At 37.8% G+C, this 16,822-nt stretch overlaps 1 protein-coding gene across 6 annotated transcripts in view; it reads right to left on the bottom strand.

Moving 5' to 3' along the window:
• Positions 1-16,822, bottom strand: part of SLX4IP (SLX4 interacting protein) — a 71,818-nt gene that overhangs the window by 51,854 nt on the left and 3,142 nt on the right. For 5 of the 6 annotated variants that reach the window (XM_063391499.1, XM_063391502.1, XM_063391503.1 and 2 more), the window contains exon 3: positions 15,878-15,926. In XM_063391499.1, coding sequence (XP_063247569.1) covers positions 15,878-15,904 — 27 coding nt within the window. In that variant the 5' untranslated portion in view covers positions 15,905-15,926. Of the gene's footprint in view, positions 1-6,681; positions 6,732-7,955; positions 8,025-15,877; positions 15,927-16,822 lie in introns of those variants that run through there. The other variant, XM_063391504.1, reaches the window with a different exon arrangement.

The following is a 16,822-nucleotide window of genomic DNA, read 5'->3' as shown; positions in this document are numbered from 1 at the left end:
GATTAAGGAAAATCTGCCATCTGGTGACACATTGACTCCCCCAGGGAACGGGCAGGATTGGAAGCCCCACGGACGTCTCCCCCGACTGGATCAATACAATTAACGCGCAGTAAAGCATCAGCCTCTCTTTGGATTAATACCGGGGAAGGATAAAACATTTTGCCACTCTGTGACACCTCAGGGGCCTTAGGTTCTCCTTCTGGGGTGCAAAGGGGAACATGAAACATAAACCAGACAATTGTGCCCATCATCCCTCAGAATTTACACTTTCCAGCATCTGGATATTCCTGATCTCATCCCTGTTCCAAGTGGCTGAAAACAGTTTTTCAACCAATTAATCTTGCCACTCGAGGTTTCTCATCAATTTAAGTATTATTTACTACTCCTAATCTTTATCTCATTATCAAGCCACTATTAATTCCTGTTTTACTGCTGCTGCTCCATACCTTGTCTTGTTCCTAACCTTCTCTACACGTTTTAGTCCAGTTCTCAGCTTGACACTGCCTGCACATCCCTGCTCCAGTACTGACATCCATCATTCATTTTCTCCTCATTCCTGCTCCACTGCTCCCCTATCATCAGTCTCTATTCCTCACACAAGCTACTGAATATCCCTGTAAACCCATTCCCGTGCCAGCTACCCCCAGGCTCTGCTACGTAAATAACAGGGATCTTCAGCACGTTTTTCACTTTTTGATGTTTTATTTTTGTTATTTTTATTTTGTTTAAATAAATCATCCCACCTTTTCTGACCTTTACTTTCAAACTGCACAGGCTCCATCTGCCCCCTTCATCTCTAGTGCAGCAGGGGCCACCAAGATCACAGGAGATTCACTGTCAGTAGAGGGTTTTCCTAAATGAAAATGAACCTAAAAACATTTTCTCAAAGGTGTATGACTTAGTGGGGAGATAGCCAAACCAAGGGCAAAGGGCTCATCACAAAGCTCCATTTAAAATTATTGCTGCTTCTTAAAGCCTGGGATTTGTTACCATGCAAAAGACTTGGATACATAGCTGGTAGATATGTCCAAAATAACACCTTTGCAGGCAAAAAAAAAAAGAGTAAAAAAAATCAGCTATTTTACTAAACACATTCTTAGCATGAAATTCATAATTTAGGTTAAATGCTTAAAACCTTGGAAAACAAAACTGGTATCAAGAATTTAATTTTAACTAACTGATAGAGATCATTTTGCTGCCTCACTTTGTAATTTATATTTATCATTTTTTCATCAAAGGAAATGAAACTGGGCAGACAGCAGATCAGGAATGATGAAACACATCAATTCTCTTTGTTCATATGCTGTTTAGAAGAACAGTATCTTAGGGTTTTACTGGGCAAAAGATTAATTCAAATTTTAACAAAACATCTGGTTTGAGTGGTGCTTAGAAAAGGCAACAGAATCTCAGCAGCAGAGAACATTTAAGTTTTAAAATAAAAAGATAATGATCTACTAACTGCAAGCTTTATCTCCTGCAGTAATATTGACAAATTTATTAAATACTTGATAATACTGACTTTAAAAATGGAGGATTGCCTTTTAAGAGTTTCATATAAAAGCTTATTCTGTCAGCTGACTATCCCTAAAACTGAACTCCCCCAATAATTTCCCTTATTCATACTACGGTATCTGCATTTCAAGATTTTTAAAGTCAGTCTTATGGATTGGTGTGCCATTATTTTTCTCTCTTAACTAAAATACTCACAGAAAAACGAACACCTTAATTGTACAAAGTCATAGAAAAAGCCCAGGTGAAATATTTTAAGCAAGTGTCCCTGAGATTACAGAATTAATTAACGGCAATCTTCTGAGGAGCAGTGGTAAGTTTAACTGCTTTTACAGCCTACTTCTAACTGAACAAAAGAAACAACCTTACCAAAGTTCTGCACATTTATCTAATAAGTTTGTGAGTTTGTCCTTTTTGTTACTTGGAAAACCTCAAAAATACATTGAAACTAAATTCATAAACATGTTAATAAATTATCTTTGAGAACAGAGATAAAGGCACTATATAAACCCAAATATTTATTACTTGAACAGATATGTTGTCCATTAAAATGCTTTTATGCCATCTTACTCTTAATTAGCTCCATATATCCATATGAAGAACTTGTCTATCCTCAGTTCTTTGTGATGAACATGATATGGCACTTAGATAAAATTGCACATGACCACTGCACTTGCAGTTCCTGATGGTAAGAAGAATGCTGAAAACATGCATAATTACATAAAAATAAGCAAAACAAAGATTTCCCGCTATGTTGAAGCCATGCCAAGTCTCACAATAACTGAGGCTGAAAGAAATGAACATTCTGGTCCCCATGGCTAAATTCCTGTCAAACAGTAGCTACAGAAGGTTATTTAATGTATTATTGTACCTGTGCCTACCAATATCAAACAGGTATAAGTACAATATTTACGAAAATTATTGCTCCAATGGCCCTTTGAAGGTCCCAGAGCCAGCTGGGAAAAAAAAAAAAAAAAGTCCTTTGTTTTACTCAAACCACAGTGATGATGCAAAATAACTCTTTGATCTATTATATATCTGAAAGCACTAAGCTAAATGCAGACAGTAATTGCTGACAAATCCCAGTAGTAAACAAGCCAGTCTCACATTTTACATATTATCAAGAGGCTACAGAATTAATGGTTACAGCCAAAGAAATGTTGACACAGTTGCAGATTAAACCCTAACATGCTGATCACGTTAAAAATACTGCACAAGAAATATTTTTCCACTTTGTAAAAAGCCAGACTGTTTACATGCATAAGTGGCTGGAGATCTTGTTATCTGTGTGTGGTCTTAACATTTCAGTATCATAACCATGAATATAAAGAGAAGCAGCATGAAATAACCTATTATACTTACAATCAATGCCAGACTGCAACTATTAGAAGCACTGAGATCTGAGTTTCTGAAAATGAGCATTACAACATACATGTACCTACATACAAGGTTTTTATTTCCTTTTCTAAAAGTAATTAATAAAAAAAATTGAAGCAAAGCTTTTCTAAAAGCAAACAGAGGACTCATATTTCACACAAATTACGTTTTCTTCCCTCTACATGGCTTATAAAGGAAAAAAAAATCAAGAAATTAAGAAAAACATTGTCACTGCTGAAAGCTGAGACATATTGTTTTATCACCTAAAATGTATTAAATTACTCTAATTTTTATACAAATATAACATACATCACAACTCTAGTTTGTATTTGTTTTAAACTACTAATCTGCAGATTCTTAGCTGATTTTTGCTACAGATTGCTAGTATTAATTTACTTAGGAATCACTGGAAAAATCTCCTGCAACAATTTTTTTTTTCTTTTTAATAAAAAGCAAAGCCTTACAGAGCAAAGAGAGTACTGTGAAATCATTAAGAAGATGCAAGCTCCCTGTACTACATGGAGACCAATTAGTAGTAGACCAATTTACCACTCACACTCAGCTAAGGATTGCCAATAGGTGAAGGGTATCAAACTGTCCCACCTTCCCCCTCCCCATGTCTGGCAATCAAACATGCAATTTTAAAAGGTAAGTATGAAGAATAAACAAAAAATATTTACTTCAATTACTCAATGCAGGAACTCTCAGTATTTTTCACACTAATTGACACTTCCTGCCACAGCCAGCAACAGAAAGCAGAGATCCTCATCCTTCCAGCATTTATCTGTGAACATCACTACCCACTACCACGGCTGAAATTCCTAAAATTTCAGTGAAAAAAAAAGAGAGATTGAAAGTACAAAGTTGTATAAAGAATGCATCTGTCCAAAGGTTTGAAACAGATTTCTGGTCCTATTGTCATTTGCATGTGTGGGAAGGTGAAGGGGGAAGGAGGAATAACCTGTTAAGTTTTCTCCATGCTTATACCCTATTGATAATTTAATATGTGCACAGAAAGCAAAGTTCTTCAAAACAGCTTCTTCTCTAAAATTACAGGATAAAAGTTAGAAGAGAAAAAACAAGCCAGGAACATAACGGATGAACATAATTAACACTGTGGGATCATTCTAATTCCATTTGGGACACACATCCCTCATGAGGCTGAGTTTCTGCTCCATAAGCATTTAAGAAAAATAAACATGTCACCTTAAGTCTTTTAAAGTACACTTCCCAAATTAGAGCAACGATCAAGGAGCCAATAGAAAAGAAATATGGATGAAGGGTAATTCACTGCAAAAACAAACTGCAAATGACCCTTGAAAGGGGTCCTTCCGAGCTCCCTGGAGGAAGCAGCATGGCTCTGTAACCAGGCAGAACTGCACTATCCCCACTTTGCACTCCTTGGAGGAGGGGGCTCGTTGGTGGAGTGTCCCAGGGAGGGAGATCCAAGCAGCACCACAGGATTTCCATGGCTCTGCTGGCCTGTCAGCCTGCTTACTGGAGCCTGGCTGCTGGAACCTCTATTTTTTGGTAAATAAAGCATTATGCTACACATTTCTTTAGTGTGGAATTGTTTGTAAACCTTCAGCTTTTGCTCTAGCCCAGAAATATTAACGGACTGGTTGAAGACAGCTGCAAACAACAAAGGAAGGCCTGAGAATTTATTTTGTACGATGCCAAACTGCAAAACTTTCCTGTGGAAGTCACAGAGGGAAAGTCCAGAATACACAAGCATTCAGTGGCAGATTGCCTTTCTCTTCAGGTAGAAGAGTACTCATTCCAATCCCATCACCTGTTCATGCACAATCTGTTCCTCAGGAAGTTAATGGCAATTTTTTGCATTTTTATGCTCTTTATCTGCAATTAAAAAGTTATCCAGACTCCCCTGCAATTCAACAGCAGTTGTACAGGTAACAGCTTATGCCACAGTTGCTCCCAGCTCGTAGGACAGACCTTCCACAGCTTGTTCCCTGACCCTACTGCTTTTCACTTCACTCCTTTCCCTGGTTCTGTCTGATTTTTAAGCCTCTTTACAGTGCTGCTGTAAACACAACAATAGCATGTCGTGTTTACATCCATCACACAGCCCACACGAGAACTACAAAACATTGCCGATTTTCACCACACTAGTAGGATAATAGGTAACACAGCATTTAAACTGAACTATATTTTAACAGATTCGGACTAATGTCTAACTATGTTAACATTTAAACAAGTAGCATATGGACATTTTAAGGAGATCTAAAGCATTACTGAGAATACAGGGGAATTAATCTGCAGATGGTCAAATGAGAGAAATGAGCAAGCCACTTGCTGATCAGGCCTAAGCTCCAAATCTGTGTGGCAATCCAAAGAGAAAGAAGGGGTATTGCAAACCCAAGTACTAATATGATGGCAGCCAGCAGCAGCAGCAGAGATAATTAGGACTTGGGCAGTACTCCAGAGTAGATGCTCTTGGTGAACAAGCCTACCTTCTTCAGTACCATTACATTGCCTTTTCTGAAACTACCACTAGTATCAAGATAAAGTCACCAGTACCTCCGTAGATAAAATTTTTGAAGCATTCTCTCCTTCTAAACTAGTTTTAGATTTGTAGTCCACAGTGAAGATCAAATATTCTATGAGGTTTTAAGAGTCTGTGATAATCACTGGTACTCGTAACACTTTTGTAACAGCTCAAATACCCTGGCCTACTTACAAATCTGGAAATTATATTTTGCCAGCCTAATCTTCTCTGCTTGGAGTGTGAATGCTGCCTCATAATGGTGCATGAAAAAGTTACCTCACCTTGTCACAGCACTGGCTACCAACAGGAGAGCTTGAAGTGATTTTCTAGGTGTACAGCTTGAAATACTGTGGGATTCCTTGATGCTTGCAAAAGATAAAAAAAGGCAGGTTCTAACAATATCTGAGTATCATTTCACTTCTGAACTTACAATATTTTTTATTGTATTCTTCATCACTGGATTTTTCCTTTCCAAAATCTGTATCATAGTTCAGATAGGAATTTACAAAACCAGATTAAATCCCAACAGTTCCTACATGCTTAAATAATGTAGGTCTCTCAAAAATAGCAACAACAAATGAACCATCTCTAATAACCCTACAGAAAATGGCTTCAAATTAGCAAAGAGTTTTCTGAACTATGTAGAATATGCTGAGCATCTGTAATTAAATCTCTTTCCAGTTCATAATCAAAAAGTACCCCTAGCTGTATCCTCCAAATATTCTACAAATCAAAATTCCTGCCAATTATCAGGGTGAAGGGATATAGACAAAGACACATTTTCCTTAACAATTTTTTTTGTCCTTTGAGGTCATGTCTACACACCACCCTGTTTCCACCAAATAAAAGCAAAATTAAATATTCGATTCAATTCACTGAAGCACACAAACTGACTCATAAACATTTAAAACTAGTGACAAATTCTATCAATTTTTGGAAGAAATCTATAAACCAATGTTGCTCTTTTCTTCCACCCACAGCAGCCAATGATTTAATCACTGCTCCCTTCTATTCAGCTATTTTATGTTATGCTCCAAACACTCCATAGTTATTGTTGGAGATGAGAATATGTTGTTGTTTGATTGCTTTTTTAAATTATGGGTTTAATTTTCAACTTTTGATGTGTCAGGCTTAATCCTATCATCCAAGTTGTTTGTAAATTCCTTGAACCATGGATTGTGACTGTGTCAGTTTAACACCCAGGCAAATGAGGACCAGAGCCTTGCAGACAATACCACAAAGGGAATGAATAACTCTTTGTAGGTTTGTTTTCCACTGCTAAAGATTACCTTATTATGCCAGGGCCTGAACTCTGGTCCAGCTCAAATGCCTCTTCTTCCTATTTTTATGCAATAGGAATGTCAAAATAAAGAAGGGAAAGTTATATTCTGCATGACCCTGCTAACTGTCACATCCTAGGACCTTGGCATTGAACAGATCCTCTTTAATGGCCCGAGAGTTAGCTCTTTCCCAACCCTTCAGTTCAGCACGTATTTTCTGTTCAGATCTATACATTGCTTTTCTCTCGGCCTTTATCTGTATGATACAAAGCAGGATAAACCACAGCCATGCATATTTGGTCCGTTATGAGTGCTATTAAATCACTGGGATGCTCAATGAACAGAGACAATCCTCAGAGTTTACAACAGGAGAATATTGGCCCAAGCTTGAAAGGCTGTATTTAACTATACCATCTATAAACTATTGTTCCACCAGCTGAGTGGTGTCAGGTATGCCAGGCATCGTACCAATTCCTGGAAACTAAGCAGGGATGTGCAAAGAGGACCTTGCACACAGAGCTTAGCTTGGCTCACTTATTGCACAACTTTTTAGAGTAAAATGAGGATAGAATTATTGAAGTGACTTTACAAACCTCAGTCATCAACGATATGAAAATGCTGAGAAAATGTTCTGTGGCTATGACACATTTTCTTGGGTGGAAACCACTGTGTCATTCTTCCTTATCTCTGTTCTCACTCTCCCTCGAGACTGACTATTCTCCAACCAGCTTTGATGCAACCTTTTTACAGTGATTCTCCAGTGGAATGCTATCTCATAGTACATGGCAAGTTACACAGAAAAAGGAATAAAATCTCAGTTTTGCCAAAGCATGGAGATTCAGGATTTCCTGCAAGAGGATCTGTCTGTAAAACACACCTATAGCAAAAACAGCAAAGAACCCTCAGTGAAGATCAAAGACAAAAAAATACAAACCCAAGAAAGAAGGTGCTTGCCCTTAGGGCCTCATAAATGGACCCTACTTCCCTAGCAAAGTGGACACAGCCAACAGGAAAATACTCAGATCACAGAAGTGAAGATTTTGGTTCAAAACGTGAGCACATGACCTAGATCACAAACTATTTTTCCCCACCTTCCCAAGTGAAAAGCTTTCAGTTAGTTACAAACACTGTGTAGTAGTAAAAAGGCAGAGTTGCCTCTCTTGTAGGCGTCATTCGTGCAGCAGGGAAGCACTGCACTCCTTGAAGCAGGGAAATAAAGAACAGGTGAGTTTCACATGTGAAGGGCCAGACACCACGGCTGGGCAAGAGCCACCTTCACTCACCACATCTCTGTGTGAGGAGATGAACACACACGGCTGATCTGACTCCTGTGCCATACAGAAAGGCCATTATTCTTTATTTCACTTGGCCAGCAACATCACACAAAGGCAGAAGTAGAAATTCTCTAAGAAAATTCTGTAAGAAATTCTGTAAGGAAACAACACCACAGCAGAAGGGCCCCAACACAGACACACTCTACAGAATTCGTGTTCTGCTCTTCTGTCAATCAAGAGACCTCTTCACTCCATTTTGGGGCTTGTATTTCAAAGGGATTTTTAATGTTATTACTTAATTTCTTTATTAAATCTGCAACACTTTGCCTTTCCATTACAACATTGCTTGTGGTAATGAGCATGGTGGAGAGGTATTCAGGGAGAAAACACCACCATGCAAACAAGCCATGACTTTCCATATGTAATTTGTTTACAAAATTTGTATTACTGATATTAAAACAGCTAAGAAATCTTATTTCTACCTTTTTTAAATATCTAAAGTTAATTTTCAATTCTGATGAGACCATTCTTTTTCAGCCTAGACCAGTTTTTGGCACAAAATAAATGCATGATGTTCACCATCTAAGTTTAAAATGAGTCAGCTGGAAAATGAGAAAAAACCCTAAGCAGAAGTGAAGATGTAACTAAAAAAATGTAGGAGTTTGCATGTTAAATTTTAAAGCATGAATTACTTAGTCAACATCTGTTTATATTAGTCATTATTGTAGCAAGTTTCAATCACACACATTAGGAGTAATTTAATATGATGACTTTCTTAAGCATTGTGTATCAGAAATATTTCCGGTCAAAAGAGGGAAGCTAGATAAGGACAAAAATCACCAAACTCGTGATCCTTTAAGAGTGAATTAGCCATCCCACGCTACCCTACATTCAAATTCATGTTGAAAACCTTTTTCTGCCTTATAACATAAAAGGATCCACATCCAAGTCTAATGCAACAGGTTTTTTTCATATTTCATTTTAATTCACCCATCCTTTTGCAGTCCCTGGGGAATCACAAGTCAGCAATGCAGAGGATTTAATTTTACTCATTTCATACTGGAATTAAAATCAATTAATATTTTATTATTTGGCTGTATTACTTTTCCATATTTTTCCAACCTAACTTCCTTACACACTGACATTATAGACAAACACAATACATTAAAAACAGAGATAAACTGGACTGAGGAAGACCATTTGTGGAATAAATTAGCATGTCCTTAGTTAAGCTACAGCATGCTACCAATATACTCCTACAGGCTCTGATCCAAAACCCATTGACTCCAGTGAGGTTTGGGTCAGATCCACTGCAAAAAGAACTTAATTCAGTAGTGGTAAATGAAATCCAAAATGTATAATTTGATTAGAAATCACTCCAAGTAACACTGTGAAGAATGTTGGTGATTGCTTCACAGCTCACACAGATTTTAGTTCCTTAAACTATTATTAAAAGAAGTCTGGAATTCCAAGTTTTTGCTAACCACGCTGTCGCCCTTAATTGGGCAGCTGTCAACTGTTAGAAAATAACTGCAGCATCATCTCTTTTAGAAGAACTAGTGTGGGAAGTGAAACACTTCCATGGGAGCTAAACTTTCTGGAGTCATGGTAATGAATCTGTTTTCATCAGGTGACCATGAGTCATCATTTTATCAGCAGTTTAAAGGGTTTTCACAATAGCTGAGCGTCACTGGTGCCCAGGCACAGCCATGACTGCAGCACAACGATGAGACAGGGGTCCGTGTGCTGTGGTACCATTATTTGAGGAAAAGTCTGGCTACTGACTCAAGAAAAATACTGCAAAGTCACGGTTGAGTAAGTGCTGCAGGGAGCACAAAATGTCCCCAAGCTGGAACACAAAATGTCCAGAATGAAGGTTTTATTTGAGAATTGAAACTAAGCAATAATTTTGCTATTAAAAATAGATGCATTTAAGGAAGTTGTGAACTACATGGATGGAACATCAGGAAAGAAAAAAAGTTGTCAGTCACTCTTCTCCCCTTTACTCCACAGTCCTGTCAGAATACACCCTTACATCAAGTATTCAGATAGCTCCCACATACTAGAATCCATCTACATTGTCCAAAGTAAGGAGAGGCCACATGAAAAATTACCAAAACCCATTATAATCAATTTTCATTATCATAACATCAAGAGCAAAATCTGCATCTCTGCATTAAGAAACCGTTTGTACCAGGTACTGCACGAAACATGGACCTCTTTACCTCCCAGCCTACTAACCTCCATCTGAACCCACTGGAAAGAATTGAAGAATTTCACCTACAGCATAAGCTGAAGCCTCTCCCAGGACCTAAAGACACTCAGTGACCTCATGCAGCATCGCTGCTAAGCCCTCATGTTTTGCTGGACTCAGGGAGATTCAAGTCTGCTTCTAAGTTTCCCATCCTTTCCTCCTTCAGGGCTGGACTCTGGGGTCAAGCAGGCAGCACTACCAGGATCTCCAGGAAGCCGAACAGTGGAGGTGTAAAATCTGGTAGTGCTGGTCAGAAATAAAGCACATGGCAAGTATCATGGAACTTAAAATCTTTGAATTAATTAAATTAAAGAAGAAACACATTCCTTAGTATGGTGAGTATTTAGAATCCCATACCACTGCCACAGCAGCACAGTGCTCATAGTGAGCAAAACCCTGATTTTCACACACTAAAAAGTGCATGAAAAGTGCATGAGAAGTGGTACTTTAAAAACTAATCAGATTTGAATTACCAAAAGAAGTAATACAAGTTGAATGATCCTTTTATTCCTTATTTGAAGTGATCCCCGTGAAAGCAGTGTTTCCACTATTGTTGTTTATCCCTCTGGCTTCCTATTCCTTTCTCCTGCTAACACTTTAATCTCTGAACTCTTCATCCACTCATCATTTCCCTAGGCTTGAAAATTAATCCTCTGAGGTCAGTGAGGAAACTTCCATTGACTCCAGGAGATTTAGAATTATATTGTACACTTAATTTTCCTCCCCCTTCTACCTCCCAACTTCCTCTTTTGTTTCTTCTGGAACTTATTTACTCATCACTTTAGCCATTCCATATCTGGTCCCATGAAATTGGGAATTAAATGGAGCATTAAGAAAGAGAACTAAATAGATGTCCCTCCAGCCATTACTATTGTTTGCACTTCCTATTTTAAATCACATTCCCTCCTGCCCCTTTTTCATCATCTTCCTTAAGACTGCTAAGCCTTTTTAGACAAGTATCCCATTTTATCTGTTTACACAGAAACAAATATGACAGCTGAGTGAAGTGTGATGCTATTTGGTAATACCAATTTGAACCACCTATATTTCCAGCTCTTCTGAGCAATATCACTTCAGGAAAGCTCCATCTCTAGAAAACCACTATTTAATGGTTAACATCACTATTTCTTCATTTTTGAAGACCTGAACAACAAATATAAGAACACACAATACATGTAAAACTCAACAACTCTTAATCTGTTTGGAGACCACCAGTACCCTCAGTTTTAGATTTAGAATACTTTAGAAAATTCTGTTTAAATCACAGAAACCTAATCTTATCATGTTTCTATTGAAACATCTGTGAGTACTCCAACGACAGGAATTTCACATACAAAATATCTTTATTTTGCAGTAAAGGGGACAATAAATGAACATCAGAAATACTGTATTTATTTGTTAATTTAACTAAGTACTCTCTAAAAAAAAACCTAATTCTCAACTCAAAGCTCAGAATGCTAACACACTCCCAACTACATACACTAAAAAGCAGCTGTAGAATCACTGAGCACTCACAATATATAGAAATTTACTTTAAATACAAACAGCACTCCTTATCCTTGCTCTCCACTTGAGAGCACTGCACTCATGTATCTGTGGACTTAATACAGCAGTAAATACATCTCTTATCCTTTATCACTCACTAAATGGGGTCAGAGAGAAATTAAAAATCAGGTGAGAAAACCTACTCATCTCCATAGGTTTTTTTCCTCTCCAAACAACTCCCAAGAAGAAAACACGTCACTTTCTCACAAAGCTATTACAGTTTAACCATATATTTACAGGAATATTGATCAGCTAACTCAATGGACACGTTTCACAGAAATGTGAACTTTAATCTGTCAAGCCCTCTGAGATGTCACCTAAGAATCATTCAGATGGGCACAACTGGTGGAGAAATCTTTGCCAATGTACTGTCACTGTATTACATTTCAAGTGGTAGCTAAGAAAAGCAAATATCGAAAATATCAAAATAATCTTCAAAATGAATTCTCATCTTATTATTCCACAGCCAAGGCAATCCAGAGGTGTGTGAGCAGACCCTAAAATGACCCAGCCAGGGCTGTCAGTCCATACTGGGACACTGTCTGACAGGAACATGGCTTTCCATTCCCTTCTACCTATAATCAGTGTTCTTGCTACACACACTTTCTTTCATGGACCACTCCTAAGGTTCAAATGACAAATACTAGGATGCCTTTGGTTATAAGTCAGTATCTTAATGATTACATTAAGATACAACAATGTAAAAAAAAAAAAGTACACAAACTGATCATATTACAGTCCCACTGTCATTTTCCTGTCCAATCATATCCAGTATTTCTGTCTTTGTTCCCAACATAAAACAAAAAGCTGTGCTTGTTGATTCAAATAAACTTGCCACTTAAAGCAAGCAAAAAATTAGTACAAAGGATCAAAAAAGTTACATATGTGTCCAACATGCAATAATTTAAATTGGTAACAAGGAGCAACAAAAAAAAAAAAAAAAAAAAAAATCAATTGCAAAGTGAGTTGGGTGACCAGGGGGAACACTGAAACCACAATTATCTTAATCTGAGACCTACAAAACTGAGACAGAACAGTGCTCCAAGTAGGAAACAAAGTAAAAAAAGTTTCCTTTTTAGCTGAGCTATTGAAATGTAGTAACAAGCTACTCTTCCGTCTTTGGCAAATGAACAAATTGCAGAAAACAGTAAATGAAATTCTTCTATTGCAGCCATAAAAATTACTATATTTAGTTCTGCAGTTTGGCATGAATAAAGTCAATTTACACAATTCTGGAAGAGAAATTCTTTCTACTTTGTCCAAAGTTTTAAACAAGGCCCTAGTGATATTATTTTTGAAATCCATATAGAGTTCCATATAAGATTTTGCTTTAAGTCTCACCAATTAAAGTTAAGATTTAATTCTCAGAACAGCAGTAAAATATTTTAGCAACACACAGAGAAAGATTAATTAAATTCATATGCTGGGGGCATTTTACCATGCTTTATGAAGTAGCAATATAAAATAAAATAGAAAATAGATGATCAAATTAATTTGCATAAAGTATTATCTACTGCAAATCAAGACTGTATCATCCAGCTGCTTGGTAGGTGAAGAAAGCGTGTTTAGGACCTAAGTGTAGTTTCTGTATTAAGGTTTAAAGCTATTTTACTGCATCAATTAGTTTATTTCAATCCCTCTTAATTGCCCATAAAGCCCAGCTTAGATCGCCTCTCAAAAACGGACCAATTGCTCCTCCCGCTGGAAGTAACCGACCATTACACCAGGGGCAGAGAGCCGCAGAGAAAACACGCATTAATAAGAAGCAAAGTTCAATTAGAGGGGATTTCCACTTAATTACTTGATAGTCGGGTAAGATTTGACAGACTGATAACTTTGCTCTTACCAGAAATGTAAGATGCACATACACGGGTTTACAAAAATGAGAAGCTTAGAAGTAGAGAATGAAGAAGATGAGGCAAAGTACCTGAAACATGGAATCACAGAGTGGTTTGGGTTATAAGAGATCTTAGAACCCATCCCTCCTCCAGTTCTAACCTCCTTCCCAGGGGCAAGGACACCTTCCACAGGCGAGGTCAGGCTGGATGGGGCTCTGAGTGGTCTTGAACACTTCAAGGGATGGGGCATCCACATCTCCTGGCTGCCAGTTCCAGTATCACCACCCTCATAAGGAAGAATTTCTTCCTAATATCTGATCTAAACCTACTCTCCTTCAGTTTTAACCTATTCCCCCTTTTCCTGTCACTACATACTCTAGTAAATAGCCCCCCTCCACCTTTACTGTAGGCTCTTTTCAGGTCCTGGAAGGCCACAATTAAACCACCCTGAAGCCTTCTCTAGGATAAACAACTCCATTCTCTCAGCCTTTCCTCATAGGAGAGGGTCTCCATCCCTCTATCATCTTGATGTCCCTCCTGTGGACTTGCTCCAACACATCTGTCCTGAACATTTTCAGACTCAGTAAAACGCTCCCATCAATTTTAAATACAAGGAATCTAAAATAAAGAATACAGTATTCTTTGTACTCCACCTGCAGAGACAAGCAGGAATAGTTTTTAATGGAGAATCTTCTGCATGGGAATCTTCCTTGCAAAAATTATGTGAGAGCTGAAAAGTCTTAGAAAGTATTCACATGAAATACAAATCCAGTGAATTTAAAGAAGCAAAACTTGACATACAAAATCCTTGACGTAACGAGTAAAATGTTAATCTGTGCATGAAGTGAATTTCAATCATGTCAAGGTAAAGTTAATTTTCAGCATTTGGTACATGCAAAAACTTACTCATTTCTCCAATACTGTAAGAAAGAAAAAGTTGTATTTCAGCAGCATTTTCAAGAGCTTTATCTGTGATACTGTTTACCTACAGACATCCTCAATGAGAAGCTAGCCCTTGCTCAGGCAGTCAGGGATGCTCAACTTGGTGATGGCAAGGTCCATGCTCAATACCAATAACATATCCTTGCTGAATAATGAAGTTGTAACGATGTAAAGATGTAAATGTCCTCAGGCTTTTTATCAAGTAAAGACATTCCAAATCACACCACTTTTTTCTTGGGAACTTACATGCATATTGATGGCATCAAGAATTCTCAGCTGAGAAAAGCAAAGCCTTCAGCCTCAGCTCCTGTTGTTACCCACATCAGTGGTGCACAGACTCAGAGTATCAGCCAAAATGTGCTCAAAATCAAAGATATTTCTTCTGTAAGTCCCTTTATCAACTCAGTAGCACTGAATAATTTGATACTGTGAACTGAAGGTTTACAATCCTGTTAAACAGCAAAAATATAAAGCAAATAACCCACTAAAGGACAGAATTTTTCCTTGGAAAAGAACACACAGCACATAGAAATTAAGTACTTGGTCTTCTCATTGAACAGGTTGGTTACCCACAAAACCAAGCTTCGACAGCCTCCACAGCCTGATCACTCAGGAAGGATTTTGTAGCTGCCCCCCAAAAAATTCCAAGCATACCCACAGAAAAAAATCTGTTGTGTTATGAAAACTCCTGGGAAAAACACTTCCAAGAAGGTAATATGTTGTGCTAATCACAATTAGATTTATTGATTAGCTGGTATAGTTCCAGTAGCAGAATCATGAAGTGCCGTGTTTATTACAGAATGTTTTGAAAAGCTTTGCTCTTCAGCATATAACCAAAAGTCTGGGACTGTTTGCAAAATGAACTTCAATGGCATTTTATTGCACATGAAACAACTAATCCCTGAAAATGGAAAAAGAAGCCAAAAAAAAAGAGACAAGTAAAATGTAAAGCGTGATAAATAGTTTAAGAACATTGCTACACCTTAAACCAGGAACCCTTAGACCTGGGAAGTACATAAAGAGTATTACAAGATTACAGTAAGAAAAGAATCCACCCCAAATTTTACTTCAGGTAGTAAATAGTGTTTTACTGAGAATTCACGCAGTTCCTAACTCTCACTGCACAACTAATCACTTCTAGTTACAGCATCTTAACCCTCAGCTGACCCCAGACACACTCTGCCATGCATTGTCAAGCAGCAATTCCAGAGGTATTTTGCTTCCAGAGCGAGGGAAGCTCATATAAAGTATGCTACTATGACCAGAAGGCTGAAGGATGCACTTTTACTATCAACAGACACATTCTAGGCAGTATTACAGATTTTTTTTTTAAGTTATGACATTCTACTTACCTTGATGACAAATTTGTTGGATGCCATGATAGGTCAGTGTAAGCTGGTCCTATAAAAATACCAATTAAAAGTGATCAGCACTGGAGAAGCACTCAGATCTCCACAGCAGTCGAGAAGGAATTTCACATCTGCAGCTCATTCCTTCATGACTACTGCTCTTCAAACCCTATGCTCTGCTTTTAAAAAAACAAGGAAAACTCTTATTTATTAAAGGAAAATTACTTAGCTACCTGTGTGGGTTTCTTTTAGTGAACCTCATAACTGTCCAGGCACTCTGCATCCAACACAGGAAATAAAAAGTTAGAAATCTTTCAAGCAAGAAAATACAGCTTTAGGCTCACCTGGGATCCAACCATACATACATGTTATGTATATTGAAAATTATGTACTACACACATGAAGGAACATAACCTGAGTCTTATGGTGGTTGTACAAAAATAAAGTGAACTTCGGACATCCTCCTCTCTTGCTTATCCCAAACAGGACCTAAATCCCTTAATTTGGGATCCTGAGTGAAGCACATTGAGCTGCACAGACCCTGACCCTGCCTCAGACCATTCCAAGTACCTCAGAAGTGTTAATCTGCACTGTAAGTTGAACACTCCCTTGGGCTCAAGAAGAAACCTCAATTAATTGCTAAGGTTTTTTCCAAACTGACAATTACAGTCACGGATTGAAGCTAGCTGGGAAGCTCATCATCCTCCACAAATACAGGAGCCAAAACTCTGACTTGCCCAAAAAGGATAAAATCAGGTTAAACTGATGAAGATCTTTCCAGCTAAATTCACAATGTCGGGATTCAGAAGAGACATGCAATGCACCCTATGGTACCAAATTAATAGCTACAAAAACAGGAATACAAAAACTAAGATACATTCTATTTTCACACAGGGGAGAAAGAGAACCAACAGACAACAAAGAGACTTGGCTTGGTCAGAAAACCAG

The sequence above is a fragment of the Prinia subflava genome, chromosome 2, assembly GCF_021018805.1.
Source record: "Prinia subflava isolate CZ2003 ecotype Zambia chromosome 2, Cam_Psub_1.2, whole genome shotgun sequence".
NCBI lineage: Eukaryota > Metazoa > Chordata > Aves > Passeriformes > Cisticolidae > Prinia > Prinia subflava.
The sequence above is the reverse complement of the archived record's forward strand: the minus strand, read 5'-3'. Positions and strand labels throughout refer to the sequence as shown.